General features: G+C 47.5%; 1 protein-coding gene across 3 annotated transcripts in view; it reads left to right on the top strand.

The window, feature by feature from the left end:
* The window catches only part of ETV6 (ETS variant transcription factor 6), a 222,635-nt gene that overhangs the window by 82,000 nt on the left and 119,079 nt on the right, over positions 1–21,556 (top strand). The window contains exons 2-3 of one of the 3 annotated variants that reach the window (XM_032473182.1): positions 5,018–5,186; positions 12,149–12,278. In XM_032473182.1, the coding sequence (XP_032329073.1) occupies positions 12,242–12,278 (37 nt within the window). In that variant the 5' untranslated portion in view covers positions 5,018–5,186; positions 12,149–12,241. The remainder of the gene's footprint in view (positions 1–5,017; positions 5,187–12,148; positions 12,279–21,556) is intronic. The other 2 variants (XM_032473181.1, XM_032473179.1) reach the window with 2 other exon arrangements.

The raw sequence follows: 21,556 nt of genomic DNA, 5'->3' as shown, positions 1-21,556 counted from the left end.
GTTCTTAAGTGAGCTCCCCTCCCCTTAAGGGCCACTTTAGACACAGACTTTATCCTGATGACCAAGAGTGTACAGAACACTGTGGCAGAAGGCAACTCGGGAGAAAGATGACATCTTTGGGTTTAGGACCGGTAGCTCCCTCCAGAGCAGTTACGGGATCCGTTCAAGAGTCTTGTTAACTCTTCCACCTCCTTTCCTACATCTGCCAAGTGGGTTTTGTGCTGGTTCTGGGGACGTGATTCCTAGGGGTGTTAGGAAGACACAGCAGCATGGAATGGCGGGGCTGTCAACGATCTTGGTAAAGACCTCAGCAGGCTCAAGGTTTCCACTAGTTTAGGGTTCCAAGATTTTATTAAGAAGTCACCTGCTTGGAGGTCAAGACATTTCTCCAGATTATAAAGACCTCATTACTAGTAGCAAGGTTGCTTTGGGGAACAGAGGTGTCCCACTCATCCACTTTGACAGCCATCGTGGAGGACGTGCACCCCACCTTGGGAAAAGAGACTCCCCAGACTCCAAGCTACTGGATGTGGGTTCATTCTTGCACAGAAGAAGGGTCGTCTGGGGCCTGAGCACATGAAGGCAGAGAGACCCTTCTAGGGGTGAGGGGCAGGGGGTGGGAGGGAGGGCGGGCTGGAAGCAGAACGGGTTTTCCTCCCCCCTTGCTCCTCCATCATAACCCTTGCATTGCTCCCACTGCTCACTTCAAGTATAGCCAATGCTAAGAATGCAGCCTCCATGTGGGGCTGCAGATAATGAGGCTGGGCGGCCTCCCGGGGATGGAGGGGAGAGGAGGGGAACTCCAGAGGCAGTTGGGAAGGAAGAGGAACCACCGCAGACACACCTGTCTGGGGCGGTTGTGCATATGTGGGTCAGGGAGTCATCATTCAGGAACTTCCCGTATTACACCGCTAATCTCTGCTTTAGGGTTAAAGGCAGAACAACAGCAGTTTACTCAGGAGGGAAGGCCCATTAGCAAATAGGTTAATAAGGTTTCTGAAAAACTAAGGGAAAAGATGATCATTTAACCTGTGTCTTGATTCAAGATAGTGATTCTCAGTGTATTGGAATCCCTGAAGAGCTTTCAAAGTATTGATACCTGGCTGATTTACTTGGATACTGGGATTTTTTTTTTTCCTTAAAGCTTCTTTAGATGATTTTGATGTGCAGCCAAGATTCAGAATATCTGAATGAAAATGTGTGTTTCCCAGATCGTTAGCTGACCCTGAGTCCCTGAAGTATACGGGAAATCAAACGTGCTTTTCGTGTACTGTTGAACACAGTAGTTCTAATGAAGGCACAGGGTCTTAAAATAAACGATTAAGTAGTGTTAACAGGGCTACCAGAGTGCACGCATGTTTCTTTATTATTTCAAGCTGCTTAATATTCTGTTAATCACTGTTGTCGTCATGAACGCACATGCCATGCTTGTCAATTTCACGCTTATTCCTGTCATTAAGTTTTCAGAATGCTACTCGTCCGCAGGTGGCATTTTTCATAGTACTGTTCACCTTGTCAGCAGAACTTGTTCTTAGTCACTGCTGCAGCTGTCTCCTTTAAAAAAAAAAAAAAAAAAAAAAAACAAACAAAAAACCTCCCTGGTCTTTCTAACCATGACCACAGTGAAAGGGGAGATGCCTTTTCTGAGTTCCTGTAAGGAGTTGTGTGTCTAAGAATCAGGGAATTTCTATGGTTTTTGACGAAGTGTAAACGAAATTACTTGCCAAGATGGTTATTCCTTCTGCAAAAGTTCTTCTAAAAGAGGAGATGCAGGTGTGTGACTCTTAATTAATGTTCAAGGTTGTTCCTAGGTTACTTCTTAGGGTTACAGAGGCTGCAGGGTTGGGGTAGGGGGTGCAGAGAAGATAAATTCTGCCCTAGTTCCTCAGTCAGTTGGTCACAGAGTGAGGCCTTTGTCCATCTTGTCTTGTGGGTTTGATTATGTTAATTATCCATTTCTACAACATAAAGACAGGTTTAATTCTTCAGGCATACATAAAACATAGTGCTTTATTTGGGGCTTTTCAAATCTCTCATCATCACCATGCCTTGCATTTACAGAGAGCCTTTGTTTCCAGAAACGCACACTATGTCATAAATTTCACCTCACTTATCTTTCACACCACACGATGTGATCTTGAAGGTTGGGTATTGGAATGCCAGCTTCTCAGACAGCAAACTCTGAGGAGATGTTGACTTCTTTTAGGTTGCCTTTTAAGTGTCGTGTTCGTACAGGGTTTTGCTGAAAATTATTTTGGTAGTCAACATTTTCCAGAGAGAGAAATCTTTTCCAGGCCTAATTGGCACTTGTTACTCTCAGTCTAGTTTACAGGGCTTTTTCTATTTCTGTTTCTTTCTCAGCCTGAGGCAACCTAGGAATTATCTGATATGTGTGGAACAAGAGAATTTGTTCATTTTGACCCTGGGAGTGGTTGTAACCCGGCCTTCTTTCTTACTGATAGAGGCGTGTGGGATGTGGTGTCTCCTGGCTTATTGGAAATGGACTGCGCTCTCTCAGGACCTGTGGGACTACATGCAAACATCACTGAGGCTGCCGTTTTAGTGACTTGCTTCAGCATGTCTCTGGATCACCCCTATTTGAACTCAAGTGCAAATCTTGCTCTGGTCTCCTGTCTTTAAAACTTCATGCTTCTTAGGAGGCATATGGTCCATTTAAGCAGTAGACACTTTATAAAGATACATCACAGGGCAAAAAAATCTTTTCCGTTTTGAAGGAGGTCTGAGTAACCACCCCCGGCAACCAGCTGAGGGTGTGAGTTTAAGCCGTAGCTTCTCTTTCTCTCTCTCTTCCTTTTCTAAGGCTTCCAGATATAGTCATTCAAGAAAGAAATGAAGACGAGCTAAGCCCAGAGTGAGGCTGTAACAGAGGAAAGCTGCTTGGGGAGTGGGGAGAAGGTTTACGAGGCACCAGGAGGCAGGTGGAAAGGGAGGGAGGAGGAAGAGATGGTTAATGTACAGGTGCGAAGCATCCCTTTGGGGCGTCCTCTGCCTCCCGGCTCTGCAGAAGCCTGACCCTCATCCTTCCCTCTGCCCAGATCTTATGGTCCCCTGAGTCCCTCGGATCTCGCACCCAGAGGCACCGTGATTGCAGTGGGAGAGCAGCCACGTGGCAGGTAGAACATGCCTGGAAGGTATCTCTCCTTTGGGGGCAGAAATTGAGATGCGCTCTCTAATGGCTCTAATGGCGCCCTTGATACAACTGAATAGTAACTCTCTCAGTTCATTCCTCGTTAGCCCCAGGCAGGGACACTGCGGATTGGCTAACTGTAATAGCCACATCATTAAAGGGAATAGCATTAATGGAGGAGAAAGCAGCTGATTAGATCCAAACTTGCCCACCCTTTGCTGTGCCCAGGACACGAGCGGCTCTTCATTTAAGTACCTGTTTCTTCTGCTGTTAGAATTAGTTAGGAAGAAGGGATTCAGTGACCTTCTTTCAGAAGGGTGATGGAAAGCTTACAAGGCATTTGTGGATAAATCTGAGAGCAAGACTGTATTTTTCCCAGAGGTGACACCAGCTGCTTCTGTATAAAGTCACACCTCCTTTCTTATACTGATATGACCCACTATATCAGTAGGACGTGTGCTTTCGAGGGGTTCCCAGGAGTGGTGGTGTGTGTTGCCAAGCTCACCTGATCTCCACCTTGAGGGAAAGCAGTCATCTACACCATGCAGGGATTAAGGGTGTAACCTAGGCCACAGAGTGCATGCATTTAATTTTCCCACCCAGGTCTAAAGCCTGTGACCTTGCCCATGTCAGCACTGGGTCCCAGCCAGATGAGCTGAGCATCCTTCAAGCACAGACCACCCCCCCCCCCCCCCCCATGGAAACCACAACCTGGTATGAAAAGGAATCACAGCTTGGGATTCTCTTTACTATTCATGTCAGAAATATTTAAGAAATTCAGAAGAAAAAAAGAAAGAAATTCATAGCCTCTCTGGGTTGGAAAGGATCTTAATTAAAATATTTTTAAATTACAACAATGAAGAAATCTATTTGAGTTTCTTGCTTGTCTTCAGAAGAGTTGCTCCAAGTTGTGCTTTTTCAGATTGTATTGGGTGGAACCCTCAGATCGTGTCGGCAGACCCGGGGCACTGACTGATGGAGGAGAGGACTGTGGTCTTCATTTTTGTTCGGCTCTGTTCTGCTCTGACTGTAACTGATAAGCGTTGACTTGCAGGGAGATACCAGCTCATGTAGAAGCAGCATCTTGGAGTTAGTTACAAGACACCGTGAGTTCCTTCCTGGCGCAGGAGCCCCTTCAGCCTCACCTTAAATCGACTTTAGGAGGCACAATGAGCCAGACACATTCCTAGTGCACAGGTGTCTGGGGCCGGTCCTGCCCTCCGAGGTGCTGCCGAGAAGCCTTAACACTTCCTGACACTGGCCCTTCCGTATTTGAAGACATCTTTGAGAATCCTTTAAATCACCTGCCCCCACAGGCCACGTGCATCCTTGGTGCCTCCATCACCCACTCCTCGCTTAGGAGAAGGGCAGTGTGCATCTTCAGACAGTCGGAGGAGCCTTGTTGGATGGCGGCCACTGTGACTTCTGGAGGCAGCCTCACTCCTTCTGGGGACAGAGGTGTGCACACCAACAGACACCTGACTAGCCGTGGATGGGCCTTCCCTCCTCACGGCCCCCCGGGGTCTTGGCAGTACATGCAGATTTGCTGCTCTTGGATAAACAGAAAGGCGTTGAGTAAGGGAAATGGTTTCTGTGGTTGCTGAAGAAAATGTTAGAGACAAAAAAGAACATAGTTTTGCTCAAAATTCCCTCGGATGAGATTACTGTGCAAGGTGAAGTCCTCATACGCACAGGCGGTCCCTAAATGCCCCGACGGTGCTGCTGACTGCACCCCGCGGGCCCGCTGGGCCCCCGGCTGGATTCTGGCGGCTCCCCCTGCTCAGGGTCGTGCCTGAACTTCCCTCGTACATTGCATTTAGTCCCCTTTCTTCAGCGAAACGCGCTTACTTCTTCCTTCTGTGTTCCCAGTAGGAGAAGCAACAGGCTTAAAGTCGGCACCCTGGCTTAGGGGCCTCTGTTGAGTGACCAGTGATCAGGAACCTGCTGGAATTCTGTGAGGGGTGAGGGCGCAAAGCGATGAAATATTCCAAAGCTGCCACTGTTCTTACAAGTTTGAGCTGACCTCGTGGGATGCCCCGTAAGTTGTGAATCCTCTGTTGCCTGGCTGGCCCTACTTGCATGTAGTTTCTTATTTCTCCTCTTTTTGCTAGCCTGTGCCGTCTCCTGGGCTTAACCCTGGTAATCTTCAGACCCAGGGTCCCCCTGTGGATAGGGAGTAATGATGCCTTTCTCGCAGGCTTGTTGTGAGTCTGAAATAAAAAAGTCTTCATGGGAAGTGCATCCCACGCGCTCCCTTAATGCCCTCCTTCCCTGCCTCTTGCAGTGACTGTATTTGTCAACCAAGATTGGGGCATGTGTTCTGAGGACTGTGTTTATGTATGAGGACCCAGATGTGTTTATGGGTAAACTGAGACGGAGTTTTGAATATGGGGGCCCTCTTGGAAATTCTAGGACTTTCAGGTGGCAGAATTGGCAACACTGGTATAGGCCTCGGCTCCTGGGAGACGCTTAGTGGTGCTGAAATATTTCATAACCATTACAGGAAGAGCAAAACCGTAATGACCGTTTATGGCAACGCTTGACTGCAGGGCCTGTTGCTAATGCATCTTTCTATTCATCCAGTTGTGCATAGATAACTTAGTTCTGGGCGAAAGATTTAAGGTGCTTTGACTTAAATGTATCTTTTTGATCTGTTTGACGGACACAGTATGCTGTCTTCTGATTCTAGGATATAGCAGGCTGGGAAGGGGAGGAAAGGACTGTCTCTTTCAGTTCTAAGTATGTAGGACCCTGCACGGTTCAGGTCCTGAACCCATCTTCTTCACTGTCCAAAGCGAGAGTCCTCCTTGGACAGGTGAAGCCAGGCTCCTAGGAAGATGCCCATGTCAGCGGGAGTGTCATCTTTGGGGTCCAGCCCCCCAGGGCTGATGGGCATCTGGGTAACCAAGGGAGGGAGCTCTAGAGACCAGGAGTGTAATTCCTACCCATCCCACCTTTCACACGGTACTCCCCCCCCCTCCCCAATTACTGCAAGCGTGTTAAAGGCCAAAAACCAGTCGGGGTATAAAACTCTAATGACTCAGCACCCGGAGGGGAGCCGGACACTGAGAGGAAAGCCAGCTTGGGCTGCTGGTTTAGACGTCTTCTGGAGCCTCTGTAGGATGGAAGGATAGCGTAACAGCTTCACTGCTGTGATTTGGTGGGTCTGGTTTTCTGCTTCAGAATTCTTATTTGATTTCCTCAGACTCTGAGGGACACTGTTCTCACCCCAGATCCTAAAGGACACTGTTTCTTTCTGGAGAGATGCCAGAATCGTCCTGGACCATGGCTGTGTGTACAGTTTAGAAAAGTTTAAGGTGATCTTGCTGCATTTGGGGTTCATAAATCTCTTCAATGTAGTTTTTCAAGCAAAAGAAATGGACACTGAGATGTGTGTTAGTTTAGGTTCTTGGGTCCATGACACCAAAAACTAGAAAACTGTGCAGCTCAGAACGCAGCCTTGTTCAGTCTTGTGGGGGTGCGTTGCTTTCGCTTGTTAAAGAAAGCTTATTTACTGAGAGCCAAAGCCACCACCTTGAATTGTTTTGCAGCTTGAAGAGTGTATTTAAATAATTGCGTGTTCAGACTTCAGTTTAGTATGTCTTGCTAAATAGCTTTCTATCTGAGAGATGTCTTCTGTTCAGTCCACAGAGGATGGCTGTGGTACCCACAGCAGCTTTCCCGGGCAGCTTTCCTAAAAACCTGCAGGGTGGAAAAGAGATCTTTCCCTCAAAATATCAAATATCACCAGCACAACCGCTGTATCTCTGGTACCTGCTGTTTCCTGTCTTGTCTGAGTTGCTGGTTTGGTGAAGTGACACATAAGTACAGCAGAATGAAAGGGGCACCTGTAGCATTTTTCCCATAGTGCCTTGGGAAATGGTCCACGGGCACCGCTGGAAATGGTGCTCTTTGTCTTCAAGACTATGCAGGCTTCAGAAACCACCACTGGGGTAATCTTGGCATTCATAGTGGGGATGGGGGCTATTTCTGGAAAAAGGTCCAGAATCAAAGGCATCTCAGCTTTACAGATGAGGAATCTTTCAAGCTACCCGTAAACCTTCTTTCTTTTTCCAAGTACAGTTGTCCCTCAGTATCTGTGGGGGATTGGTTCCAGGACCCCTGAGGATACCCAAATCCACGGATTCTTAAGTCCCTTATATAAAATATTGTCGTTTTTGCATATAATTTATGCACATCCTCCCATGTACTTTAAATCACCTCAAGATTACTTATAGTACCTAATACAATGTAAATGATATGTAAATAGTTGCCAGCACGTGGCAAATTCAAGTTTTGCTTTTTGGAACTTTCTTAAGTTGTTTTTTCCCTCCCCCTGCCCAATGTTTTTAACCTGTGGTTGGTTGAATCCCCAGATATGGGGGGTGTACTATGCAACCAAACTGTATTTCTGTTTTTCTCAATTCCCAAAATGCTTTATCTTGATTTCCAGAAGGTTCATATGTAATGAGCAATCAGCTCTTAAGTGTCTCAGCCCTTCAGCTTTTTCAGTTATTAATGGCGTAAAAACAAATGCATAAATGTGCTAGGGGGATACCCATGATTTATAGACGCGCCAAGTTGAATAATTTGGAAAAGGAAAGACATTTTTTGGATAGGAATGTTCAGTGTTTAACTCTTCTCGTCCGTAAGATGCAGCCATGGGGCGAGGCTTAGGGGGAGGAAACACTGCTCTCCTCCTGAACGTGAAACGTACAAGCTTGGTCCACGCAACAGTCACAGGTTCTAAGCGGCCGGTTTAAAAACGAGCAGAATTGGATGGGTACCTTCTGATCCCTTCACGGTCAGGGAACGGTGAGGGAGAGGGAATATTTCCACAGCGTGCTTGCAGCAACCCTCCTCCATATTCCATTTAATTTTTTTTTTTTAAGCTTTCTATACTGGTTAGTAACATTTACATTTCATCCTTTGCCTAAAACTATTTTTAGCATATTTTCTCTTTTCAGAGCTTGGTGCTGCTCTTCCAACCACCCCCTCCCCTTCTCAGAGGTACTACAGCTGGCCCTAGAAGTGTCCGTGCCTCCTTTTGTTCCACTGGTTGGTTTGATAGGTTGTGTCTGCACATTTAAGAGCAGCGTATTTTACTTTTTCAGCATCTAAACAATAATGGAACTACATCACAGCATTTTTAAGTCCCATCATTGACCTCTGCCATCAGTGTACCCCCCCCCCCGAACAACACTTGAATGCATTAATACCACTGTCTGCAGCATTTTAATTTAATTAGAGCAGTGGTTATAATCCTCTTGGAGAAATCGTTATTCCTCTCTGTAATGTTAAAATAAAACACCTCTGGTCTTCATCTGACTGACAGTTTGCTCTAGAAGTGAATGAGCTTAAACAGGGTACCCCCCTTCCCTTTCCGGGGGTTGGACAAGAGGAGCATCTGTGAGAATAAAGACGTTTCCTTTACTCGGGGGAATTGGATGTTAGTCTCTTTCTGCCTCCTTGTCTGGATGTGTCCATTGGAGGTAGTGATATGTTCATATCATACTTCTGACTGCTGAGAGTCTGCCGATTGTGTCACGGTGGAGGTTAAGGACATGCATGGTTAGAAGAATAGATTTTAAAATGAGGACCACGTGAATCGCCCTAGAGATTAACAAAAAGAGAGACAAAGGAGACAAGCCTGTGGTGTGGGATTCCCTCGGAAAGGAGCCCCCACACTGGGCCACATCCTTTCTGGGGTCCCCGGAGTGCTCTGCTGACCACTGAATCAGGGTCACAGTAGGTATGAAATGGCCCCTAGCAAATTGCTTGAGGCCCTCGGAGCACTTTTTGCTTTTCCCCCTCTTGGTCAGGGTCCCCTCTGTTACTGACAAAGCTCTTCACTGAATGTTGGAGAAGAGCTTCCCACCCCAAGCGTGCGACGTCGCAATATTGCTGAGTGGAAACCATCACCAAGAGCGTTCAAGGCTCACAATCGCTCAGTCTTGCGCCTTCTTCTTACAGGTTTCATCATGAAACAGCGGTATTGTCTTCATCTAGAATTGTTTGGACGTGGGGGGTGGGTGGCAGAAAATCCGAGGGCAGGCACCCAAGTATGCTATTTCTGGGTAAGGACAGGGAACCACGCACAAAAGCAGCCACACAGCAGGCTGCTTCCCAAGAAATTACAGTGGAATGAAGGTACAGCACAGTGACAATTTAGCAAGTCAGAATATAGACGTTTTAAAGGTGATCCCTAGCTTGACTCTTTATCAGCTGGCTGGGGGTCTGTTTCCCAAGAAATAAAGTGCAGTCCGCCTTGAGGGCTGGGTTCCCCCCAGCTTGTCCCTGATGGAGTTGGTGAAGGTGAGGGAGCTGAGATCAGGTGACCGCTCCCTCCCAGGGACTCGTTACAGGATCTCGGAAGTTTCTCCTTGCTCTAAGAGAAAGTCACCATCTTAAGAAATGCCATCCTTTTTTTTTTTTTGTCTTGCACTCATGCCATGCCGTTTGAAAACTCTCTGGCTGCACCATATTTTCTTCATCAACAGTTTCACTTCTGCAAAAACCCTAACAAAACAGAAAGCTATTTCTGGGAATAAAGTTAACGGTAGATAAGATATCTAGACATATATTGGGAAGGGGCAGTGGGGAGGGTTATATTTGAGGGTTGAAGTGTATGGAGAATTTGTTCAACTAGAAAAAACAGACTCTGTTTCAAATGTTTAAAAAGCCTCTCTCACCCTGAAAACCCCCTAAACAGATTTGGTATATTTCCCATATGTGTGTTTATGCCTTTGCCTTTTTCACCTCAAAAACCCCAAACCAAACACCGAAAATGTAACTCATCCTTGAGTTAAAGTTGCTCAAAATATGTGTGAGGTTTGGTAAAGTTCAAGAAAAGTGAAGTTGAAGGTTTTGCCTCTGGGTGACCTTTCACAGGGCATCTTGATGGATCCAGAAATAAAATGAAGGGTGTGTGCATCTGCCCTTAGTTAAGAAACTCACCAGGAAACTTTAGGATGTATGTTTAAAGAGAAATAGCCCAAATTGCCCTACTTGCTGGGGAGGATGCCTCAGGGAAGGTATAGCAATTCCATTCGGAAATTAGAGAAATCCATATACATACATTTAAAATAGAAACTTCCTACCACAACCGCCAAACTTTCCAGGTTATGAGCAAAAGACAAGCTTCAGTTTGGTGACAGGGCTGGGGGACCCCCCTGCTTCCCTTTGCATATTTGATGGAGTATAAAATGTTAGCGAGCTCTTTCCAAAATGTAAACACCCTCTTCACTTTATTTTAATCTGTGATTTTTCTTTTGCTCATGATTTTTGTTTTCATGATAGCATCTCACTGATCTCCCCCCTCCCCCCCCAATTTATGTTTGGACCGTGTGCGTCTCACTTTACTCTGCCCAGTTAATCCACAGTAACTAACAAGTTATGTTTATGTATGGACTGCAAGTCAAACTAGTTGATATGTGGGTCTAGGATGCAAATTGCTGCTGAGCACAATAGCTGGGGTTTTTGTTGTTGTTGTTTTTGCCATTATTTGCCGTGTTTTAACTTAAAACTAATAATAAGCCTTCCCATCCCATCCGGTTGTTTTCATTGGTCTAACAAATGCTGCCTGTTTAAGTCTAAGCCGGGAATGTATTGACTCCTTCCTCTGCCTCTCCTTGTCAGCTAAATAAGTATCTTCACTTAAACAGTACTTCCTTAAACTCAGATCCTTCTTTGAGTACTGACTCTGAGATGGAACATGAAGGGACAGGGAGATACCTGTTGATGTTGCAGATAGTTCCCTGCGATGAACGGGAAAATGAAACACTGGAGATTTCTGGTGGTGGTGGTTGTGGAATGATGGAAACATTCTTGCTGGTGTAGATTTATTGACTCAGCCTAGAACTTAGAAACCACTTTGAGCTCACCTCTGGTTGGATCTGAGTATGGAATCCTACTTTGATTTAGAAGCTGGGGATATTGCCAGAGAAGAGGAAACGTGGTTTTAATGTATTGGTGGCGTTAATTATGTGACTGGGAAGAGTAATTTTTGAGAGAGGAGTCTTTAAAGCCATTCTTTTGGACATATTGTTTCATTCCCTTGGTCTTGCCTCCCAGTTTTACTTGAGCAAATCACTAGTACAGAGAGGAGAAAAATGGACACCTGTCGACCCAAGCCCAGAGGAAAAGCCCCATTCCAGACCTTTCCAGAGCTTTGTTATAAATCCCAAATGCCAGTGATCTGAAAGACAGCCGCATAGAGTGTCTAGACAGGGGGCAGCCCTGTGCAGCCTGGCTCAGCCGGCACTCAATCCCCCCCCCCTTTTTTTTGGAAATACATTGATTTTATTACAGTTGTAGTTTAAAAGCAGAAAACAAGCCACAACAAATGCATGGCAGAAATAAGAAATGATGTCACCATGGTGTTTGATCAGCAGTATTGAAACTGATCATTTACTGTCCAAAGATTAGGCAGTGAAATATATCAATAGGTGGGGGAAATGGGAGGGGGAGGAGTGGTAGTAAATGTCAGAAGAAAGCTGAATTTTCTCAGTTCGTTAGGAGGGAAAAGGACTACTGTGAAACTACAGCCACCAACAACTGTTGTGATTTAATCTATAAAATTTTCAAAACTTACAGAAAACTCAAATATAAAATGTCTAATAAACTGGCTTTTTGATAACTCAGGTGTTTACTTATAATTGAAGTTAATTTCTTAAGTGTTTATGAAATAGTGCATCAAAATCAGAAGCCAAGTGTCTTATACTAGGCATTAAGTTCCTGTTTAGAATTTTTTTAGGATTTTGTATGTTTAAAAGTACATAAGAAGTCTAAGAGAGGCTTACCAAAAATTTTCAAAACTCAGTATATTTTCCTCATCTCCAGTAATCTGGAAACTTAGTTAAAACAATCTGGATCAGATTTCGAAACTGTCTTTAATAAGGCACAAACACCAGATAGTGGTAGGTGAGGATGTCACACCTCAGTTCCAAGCTTTCATTGTCTTTTCCCCCCCTCCCCTCTTGCTGCCCTTATGTTTAACAGCAGGAACGAATTTCATACACACCCCCCGAGAGCCCGGTGCCCAGCTACGCTGCCTCGACGCCGCTACATGTGCCAGTGCCCCGAGCGCTCAGGATGGAGGAGGACTCGATCCGCCTGCCCGCGCACCTGCGTGAGTGTTCGCGCGTCTGGGGGTGGACGGCAGGGTGGACGGGCTGGCCTGGCCGGACAGACAGATGCACAGCTGAACGGAACGATCAACCGCGCCGGGTTGGGGAGGCGGGGCAGGGGCACGCTCCGAGATTGTGTTCACGCGACTTCCAGAAGCTGCTTTGGCCTTGTTTGCCCCCACGCACCCCAGAATGGCTTTGAAAAGCATGAGATTCCTGACCCTTGTTTCTCTGTGTGTTCATTTCCTCTCTGACCTTGACCTGCTACCCCCATATCTGAACATGGGCAATCTAAGGTCCACTGAATGGCCTAAGAGGTGAGGTGGATTGGGGGGGAAGTTTGTCCTCCTAAGTTCACACTTACTCCCCGTCAGAGCCCCTCAGTTTTGCTCAGGTTTGGGGTCAGACTCTCTCCCCGCTCTGCCCTTTGCTGCCTGCCCGTCCTTTCTGCACAGGGCCTTCCCCTCCCGCTTCCTCCATGCCGGCTGCTCTCCAGCGTACCCCTACGGAGGGCCTGTCTCTCCCCCTCCTCTGCCGCGCCCCCCTCTCTCAGTGCCCTCATTGCCCTCCCCCTCCCAGGGCCATCTCCGCCCCTCGCCTCTGCCACCTCCCCTGGCTGATCCTCAGCTGTGACTTGGCCGGACGTCAGGGCGAAGGCGCTTGTGCTGCCAGGGCCGGGCTCCAGAGCACACGACACCTGTCCTTTCCTTTGTGTCTCTCTTTCCTGTGCTGCCACCCGGCCCAGATGACCCAGTGTGCTGCGTGCAGCCGGGGAGAACGAATCACCTGATTCCCACCCTGGTCACAGTGTCCAAAAAACACCAGGTTCTCTGGCTTGACTGTTCTCCTCAGGGCACAAGTCTCAGTCATGGAGGACACTGCGGGTCACCGTGGCCCTTCCCTCGTTGATTCGTCATGACTTACACAGGGCACGGTTATACTTGCCATCTCTGGTGTGATCACACTCCCCTGGCTATCCCGCTCCTCTTGGTCCACCCCTCCTCAGAAACCAGAATTTTGCTGAAACCAGGAATAGTGGGAGACCAAGGATGCAGGCTTCTCTTTTCTCTGTGTGTGATAATTCAGTGGATCAGATGACTGTGATGCTGGGAGGTACTGGGAGAATATGGGTGGTGAATCCCTTCGCCCCCATGGGGAAGATGCTGGCTGAGATTTCTGCAGGGAGTTGGGTGGGGACCATGAGAATCCTTCCCCCCTCCCCCAGCTTGCTGTGTCCATCAGTATTTACAAAGTTGGTACATACTGTGGTCAGCACATTCCAGCTTCAGTCTACCGTCTCCTCCACGATGAACTTTTAACAGAAAGATTAGGACCGAAAAGATGCCCGGGTCACTACTGTGGGCACAGTTGTCCTCAGTAAACTGGAGGGTTGTGGCCGCATTGGAGCAGCCAGACTAGAAGACAGACCACAGCCAGAGCACAGCCTGTTTTCCTCCAGAAGCTGTCCTATACCGGTGTGCTCACTTCAGGAAGGAACATACTCAGGCCAAGCACTCCTGCTACCTAATCTCATTCATTTATTCATTCAACAAACAAGTTACTGATTACCTATGCTGTGCCAGGCGCTTTTCTGGATGCTGGGGGTACAGAAATGAACAAAGCAGACCCAACCTCTTGCCCTTGTGGAGCTTGAAGTCTCCATAAAGAGGGGGAAAATATTATGAACACTTGTCCCAACTAGGCTGAGGTCTCTTTCGTGTCTCTTTATTTCTGCACTTTGACACATACCCCCCACCCCAGGAAGGCTCTGACTCATGGTTCATCTTGGAGGACTGTCCATAGGTAAGCCCTTTTACCATAGAACTGCATCTCCATAAACGGTTATCATGGTGAAGCTGACAAACACAACCAGCTAGCAGCCAGGAGATCTTGATTCTGAAGTAGTTCTGCTGATAGACTAGCTGCTTCACTGTGAGTCAGTCCTCGTAATCCTCCGTCTTCCTACCGTGTAAACTGCGGTTGGACAAGAGGATGTTTAAGAGCCCTCTGCACTTGCAGAAATGGTGATCTCACCTAAGACATCATTCTCCCTACTTGGAACTGTTTCTTCTGTCCCAGTGCTTTCGTTTTTTTCTGGAGTAGACAATTTCCTCATTGAGTCACAGCTGTCCCACTTCCCCGCTGTCCTGCCAGGCCGTGCCGTGTCCCGAGCGCACAGCCGTCATAACGAGCATTTATTGTGGGATGACTCCGTACCAGGCGCCGTATGAAGTTCTTTATGTGAATGATTTGATTTAATTCTCACAGCAGGACTTGGAAGGTAGATACTCTTCTTCTGTCCATGTCACACATAAGGAATTTAGGGCTTAGAGAATTTAAGTAACCTGCCAAGGTCACACAGTTGGTGGGAGATAGCGTTAGGATTCAAACTGAGTTTTGTCTGAGTCCGGAGCCTAGGCTCTTGTCTGTTAGGCCACGGTGTATGTGTGTTTAATGAGTACTTTTTGGATGGATGGATGGATGGATGGATGGATTGATGGATGGATGGATGGATGGATTCAGGTTGACACTTAGCCTGTGCTCATGGATGTGGCCATTGCGCTGGTTTCTGGCTAGAATCTGCTCTAACTGGTGGATCAGTTGTTGAATAGTTTGCATATCTCTCTTGGGTGGATGGATGAGTAGATGGATACCCACATAGGGAATTATCAGATACAGAACTGTAGCACATTCCTGCGGACCTTGGAACATAATCAGTTGTTAGATTATGGATTCAGGTCAGGGTGGTGATGGTGCTTCTGCCTGAATGCTGCTCCCTGGCAGCCTGACTGGAGAGACCTCCTTGGAATCTGCATCAGCCCTGTGGTGACACCATTGGTTCCCACATCTGGAATGAATCCTCTGAAAGTGGAGGTTCCCAGGCTCCTGCTGCTTGTCCTCAGCTGGGGCTTTCCAGGGGAGGCTGAGCCGCCCTCCTCCCTCTCCTGTTCCAGGGCTCGCCTGCCCATCGTGCTGTTTGAGAAACGGCTCTTTTAGCCCCTCGGGTGGTGGAGGCTGTGCCGTGCACTTGAGGATGCATCCCAGCTGGGTTTCCAAACCTAAAAGAAAATAAATATTCTAACCAGGGAATTGGGTTATTGCTGTTTTAATCTGGGATTCCAGACAGTTCCCAGTGGAATGCTCATGGAAAGTACGGGGAAGAATCCGAAAGCCAAGACAGCGCAGGACATTTATGGTATTGCTATGTTGAAAGCATTTTTAGCTGCTTGCTTTAAAGAGATACTCACCAGACTGGTATGCCCCAGAGTGGCTCCTTTTCACCCTTTGTCCTCATTGATCTCCAGATAAACCCTCTCTCTCTTAACTCTTTCTTTTTCTCCTTTTATTCTGAAATCAAAATACAGCCTTTCTTGGTTGCAAGGGACGAGGTATGGAAGGTGGGGAGCATAATGTTTAAGGTTCTCGTGCTGTGGGGTTCTCACCATTTTGCTCTGCAAACACAGGGCTATAGCCAAACTGAAGACGCAGTGTGACAAATTAGTGAGCTATTGAGAAGGAGAAAGTGAGGACTTTTCCTCTTCCTTGACTGTGATGAGAAAAAAAAAAAAAAAAACACTAGGTGATAATTGGGGCAAAGTGATAAGTGGTGATTCTAGAGGACTTGAAAGGGACAGGCCAGGGGCAGTCTGGGCCCAGGAGAGGAGGAGCGCCCTGGGGAGAAGGGCCTGCCCCATGCCACCTGGTCTGGCCTCCTCGGTGGCCTCTCGGAGTCCTGCGGCAGCTTCCGCAGACTTCCCTGTTCCACCAGGAGAGCAAGCACAATATGTTTATTGAAAAGATAGAAAGATCTCTTTTTTCTCCCCCTTCTTCCATGTAGGGTACTGAATTTTTTTTTTTTTTTTTCCTAAAGCTTGAGGGCAGAAGAGGTGAAGTGCGACAATTAGAGCAGGTAGGTGAAAACGGAAAGTTCATTCTTTAAAGGGAACATCAGCCTTTCATCCTGTACCTTGAAAATATTTACAGAACCATGGACCGCACCCCCACCCCCACCCCAAGACTGCGTTTTTCAAGGTCACTCTTGATTCTCTGAACAGTGGGAGGCCTCCCCGAGTGTGAAGGAGAGACTTCTTGTCTGTCTGCCTAGGGGCCACTTTTTCTAAATTCATGGGTGGTGGGTGCCCAGGGGGCAGCCACAGGTACCTCACGAGCTGACGTCAGCCCTGTGAATTACTCCGCCTCCAACTGTGATGTTCAGGGCTGCCCACGTGATCACAGCGAGCATACTTCAGACGTACAGGGCAGAGTGTAGATCACCGAGTGCCTCGTCTTTATGAAATGCCTTTTAACGTAATCATGTCACATTTCTTCGACCTAATCGCTTTGAATCACAGGGTGACACTGTGCCCACAGCTTTCCATTTCGTGGTGCCAGTTTGCCCTTCTAAAATTCCTGCAAATTGGTATTTAAATTCGGAACCTAGGACTCATTCATCACATTTAATAGGGTTACGGTTTATGGTGTTGCAGGTTAATATATAGCCGTCGTGGTGGCTCGGAGTTTTCTAGCGTCCGGACACCAGAAATAGTCCCTTGGCTCTACTTCCCTTCCTGGTGCATCTTTCAGAATTCTTACATTACTGCTTCTCCTCGTGCGTGTTTGATAATTTAGTGTAATGCCCGCCTTTGGAAACGTTACCTCGCTGCTCACCCCCTTGGCGATTTTGCACTCTCAGCAGAGTGAGCGGGTGTAAGACAGGCATGTGACGAGCACAGCTGTGTCGGAGCCAGGGTGGCGAAAGGAGGCGCAGGGGCCGGAGCCACCCTCCGCTGCGTACACTTTCACGTTCCTCCTGCTCCCAAAGAATAGGCCAAAATGGGGGTTAAATGTAATCATGGCGGGTGTTTTATATCATTATAAGTAACCAAACGGGTTCACATATAGGGTCTCACTTAATCCTGCAGCAGTCCTGAGAGTAGGTACTGCTAATCCTGTTTTACTGAGGAGGTGACCGTGGCTCAGACAGTTGCAGAGGGTTGTCCACATTCACACGGCACGTGAAGAACTGAAAGTAACTTCGAGTTCAGGAGGCACCATTTGGCCTTCTTAGGAGAAAACGTCATGGCAGTCTCACGGACTTGAAAGTCTGGACCTGCTGACTGTTGCAGGAGTCGGGCGGTCACGGGTACAGGGACTGGGGACCGCTGTGGCCCTGCTAATGCCCTTGGCCATTCGTCTGTGCTGACTCTCCAGCGGGCTGGCTTCTGTCAGAAACAGAGCCTGTCGCTGTGGATAATCATTCCAGTTCTGTATACCCATTTCTACCGCTCCTCCCTGACTCCTCTCTTGTGAGCCCGGGTTGAAGGTCAGGGTCTCTCTGCAACCAGGACAGCGATGGCCAGCCTGTCCCCACATTCCCTGGCATTTCACCAGAGGTGACCTCCTGGGAGCAGGTCCCCCCACTCTTCCCAAGTTTCCAGATGTGAAAGCAGGCGATAGAAAGGACTTGGGGTGGGACAGGCCTGCTCAGGCCTGCACGCCGGGGCTGCCTCCCTCTGCTTGCGAGATGAGTTCGCCTTTCTCAGATGCACATATCATGATACACCGACTGACGAGGGTTTCTTAGAAGCATCAGAGCCGATGTGTGTGGAGCACCTGGCACCCTGCCTGGCGAACAGCGGCCAGTTACTCACGAGGGCTCTGTTTCAGTTTCCACAGCTGGTAAGTCACCTGTTCAGGGGGTGCGTCCTCCCTTCCAAGGGCCAGGGGCAGCATGGATGTGCTTGCTGGTTCTATTAAAGAAAAGGCCTGGAGTTCTGTCTACATGTATTGAAGCCGATTTCCCTAAGTGACAATGGAAAGAAATGAGCTCTATTTCCTGACTCTGGTTTCTGGGAACTTGGTTCTGCTCCAGGGTCTCTACCCCCCACACCACACCTGTACCTCGGCCCGGAACTGTTTTCCGCCCCAGCCTTGCCCGAATCCATCACCTCTTTTTCCAACCCTCCTCGCCCACCCCTGCAGACCTAGCAGATCCTCCCCGTCCTCTGCCTTTGTCAGAACTCCTGAGAGTGGCCTCTCCTCGAACAGCTGCCTGTGACGTGTCGTGACATCACCAGCAGAGTTGAGGCAAGGACACGGGGCAGGAGATTTCATGCTCTGCATCTTGACAAAGCAGGCATGACTTCTAACAAAGACAGCCCGCCACCAGCATTTGCTGTTTTGTTCCCCTCAAGCCTTCCTTGCGGGCCTCTGCTTTTTACTTGCAAATGCTCGAAGGCTTTTTGCTTTTCCAGCCGCCTAGGCGGCTGTACCAGGGCCCTGTGTAGCAGCTTCAAAGAACACAAAGAGAAAAAACAGGCCGCAGCAGAATAGCCAGGATGCTTTGGAAGGGAAATTTCCTTTTTGGGTTTGCTCTCGGCAAGAATTTCCGATGCAGGCAGACGTTAATTCCTAGCTCCATGCTTCCTGATAAGGAAGCAGCTTCAATAAATGCAGCTATTTATAGATGTCTTTTTTTTTTTTTTTAATATATAACCAGAGGTCTATTGACCTTTTCTTTCACTTCACATTTCATGCTGTGCGCTCTGTGTACATTTAAGGCAGTTCCTCTGGCAAACGCTCTGACCAAGAGGCTCTGATCCGGCGAGGAGTCGGGGTGGGGGGGCTCTGACTTTCCTTGCGATTCTGAAGTAGACCTTTGGAAGCTACTGGCCCTGGGGCTTGTCCCAACCTGCTGCTGTGGCTTATTTCCTTGAGCCCTGAGATGCCCAGCTCCAATACTTTCAATACCCAATATTGAAAGTTTGACAGATTAAGCCACAGCACCACTGAAAAAGAAAAGCCAACAGGAACCAGCCAGTTCTCTGAATAGTCTTGAACAACAGGAAATTAGAAGTGGTATTTTCATTTCTTCTGTGTCCTCTTTCCTGTCTCCCCTAGGGTTTTCTCAGCCATCCATACCGCCGTGGTCTTCCCCTTGGCGTATTAGGGCTCAGCAGACTGAGGGCTCCCTCTCCGTGAGTTCTGTGGTTGGCCTCCCTCGTATCTACACAGCTCGATGCCCAGTGTGATAAAGATTTTCATACGACGCTGGCTCGAACTTTCCTCGGTTCCTCCCCACCACCTCTTCGTTAATCACAGAGCACATTGATTGGGTTGAGTCAATTCAAATATGATCAAGTTCCCATTCTCAAGTAACAGATGTCTCCCATTTTTGCTTGGTGCCTGAGTTCAAAGTAGCTGAGACTCTTGCAGTTTCTGATGAGAATGACTTTGCCCACTTCACTCTTTGTGAGTTTCCAGAGGTAGGTGTCACCAGGGACCTTCGAGTGTTGCTGGTTTCACCGTGGCCGTTGGTGGATCCTGATTCCTATTGCCTGAGCTATCGTGGAGTATTCTGGGGGGAGCTGCTTTCCACTGGTCTCTCCTGAAGCAAGGTAGAGCAGGATTTGAGACATTCAACCCATCTCTGTCTCTGGCTACATGCTGACTGTAAATTCCCAAGCATAGTTAGTCACCCCGCCATGGTATTTACTGCTTCCATCTTGGGTAGGTGGACTAAACCCCATTCTTCTGAAATTAGTCTCTATTTCTGTTTCCTCTGGATCATGGACAGAAATAGCCTCAAATGGGGCGCTAAGATTTCAGTAACAGAAATGCAGCATGCAGATGTAGATACTGGATAAAGAGCCGGAGATGCGTGGTGGGTGAAGATAGGGTGCCTGGAAGGAAAATTCTAACCCGAGAGGCCCTTTGTTTCCCCGGCTCAGCTGGGGCTGAATTCTCTCCTCTGGGGTGGGGGCAGTCACTCGAGTGGCTCGCTTTAAAGAGGAGGAGGAAGGTTTGTAAGGAGATAGGTAGCAATCACTTTCTTTAAGAAAAGTCCCTAGGGGAGTGTTGAGGGGTGTCTTAAGAACTATTACAGGGCTGTCAGGCGTGTATGGAGTTCCACTTAGAAGTAACAGTGTTAGGGTTTAATTATCCGTTTGTTTTCTAAGAGTGGCTTACCTGTGCAGATCAGTTTTTTGTTTTTTGGGTTTTTTTTTTTTTTTTTTTTTTGTCATCGCACCCACCCGCCAGTTTACGGAGAACCTTTGCTTCTCCTTGTGGGCCGTCCTGAGGTCCACTATGTATAAGATGCCACTCTAGAGAATCTGGTGCTTCTAGTGCAATAGCATGAGGAACAAGAAATCATGGTCACGACTGTTTATTGAGCACCTTCTCAATGCCAGGAACTTTGTGTATCTTATTCTGAATAATCCCTGACGCTGCAAGGTAGATAGTCTGTCTGGTTTATATCTGAGGCTCAGAGTGGTAAGTCCCTTGCCAGAGGTCACCCGGAGAGAAAGTGAAAGCTGCAATGTGAATCCAGACCTCATTCTAAAACCCAGACTTTTTTGTTTTTTTCACTTCACCATGTTGCTTCTTAAAAATACTAGGAACTGATAAAAGTCATTTCCCTCTAGCTGTTGGTTAGAAGGAGAAAATCCAAGCTGACAGATTGACTTTTTTTTTTAATTTAAGCAAAACGTGTATTAACTACAAACAAGAAAGGCCAAAAGGATAAAATCAAAGATACTATCTTTTGAACTTAGAGGAAGATAAACTTTCAAATCTAATCCTCTATGCAGACTGATATCTGCAACTTATCTTCGAGTATCTGTATAAATGCTGGAGAGTTAGAAACAAAATTAAATGAAGTGAAAAGAGCTTCCTGTTGTCCACAGTATTGCATCTTTTTGAAAGATGCTAGCCTACTTGCTAGACGATGATTAAACAGTAGGAGAGATGGTGTGCTTGAATGGCGGTGGTATTACTGGGTTCACAAATTAAAACATTTTACTTCCTGATACTTTTTGTTAATCTGACATGTTCCGGAAACACTGACATGTTGGTGCCTTGGTTTACCCACGTGACCTATGTTCCAGGAAACTATCAGAGGGCCGGAGAGCAGGAGACGCCCCTGTCTGGGATCGGTCCTCGGAGTGCTGGCCCAGTGTGGTCAGTCATGGCTGGGATCATCCCCCAGACCTCGTTCTTCCTCCCAAGGTTGCAGTTTCCTCACCTGTAAGGCGGAGCAGCCTGAGTGTCCGATACCCCAGGCTCTTCCCAGCGCAGATGTTGTATTTTTCTCTAATTCCAGCAGAGGAGTACAGGGAGTACAAGGGGTGTCAGCAGTGGAGCCTTACCTAGAAATGCAAAGGCTCATGATTATTCACCTGATTTCTAGCACTCAGCATCCCCCTTTGGTGCAGATGGTGGTATTTTAATGACGCAGGAAAGTGTCCTCTCCTTTCGCTGCGATTGTTTTGTGAGGATG

Source organism: Camelus ferus, chromosome 34 (assembly GCF_009834535.1).
Source record: "Camelus ferus isolate YT-003-E chromosome 34, BCGSAC_Cfer_1.0, whole genome shotgun sequence".
Lineage (NCBI taxonomy): Eukaryota > Metazoa > Chordata > Mammalia > Artiodactyla > Camelidae > Camelus > Camelus ferus.
This window is presented reverse-complemented; position numbering and strand designations above follow the sequence as displayed.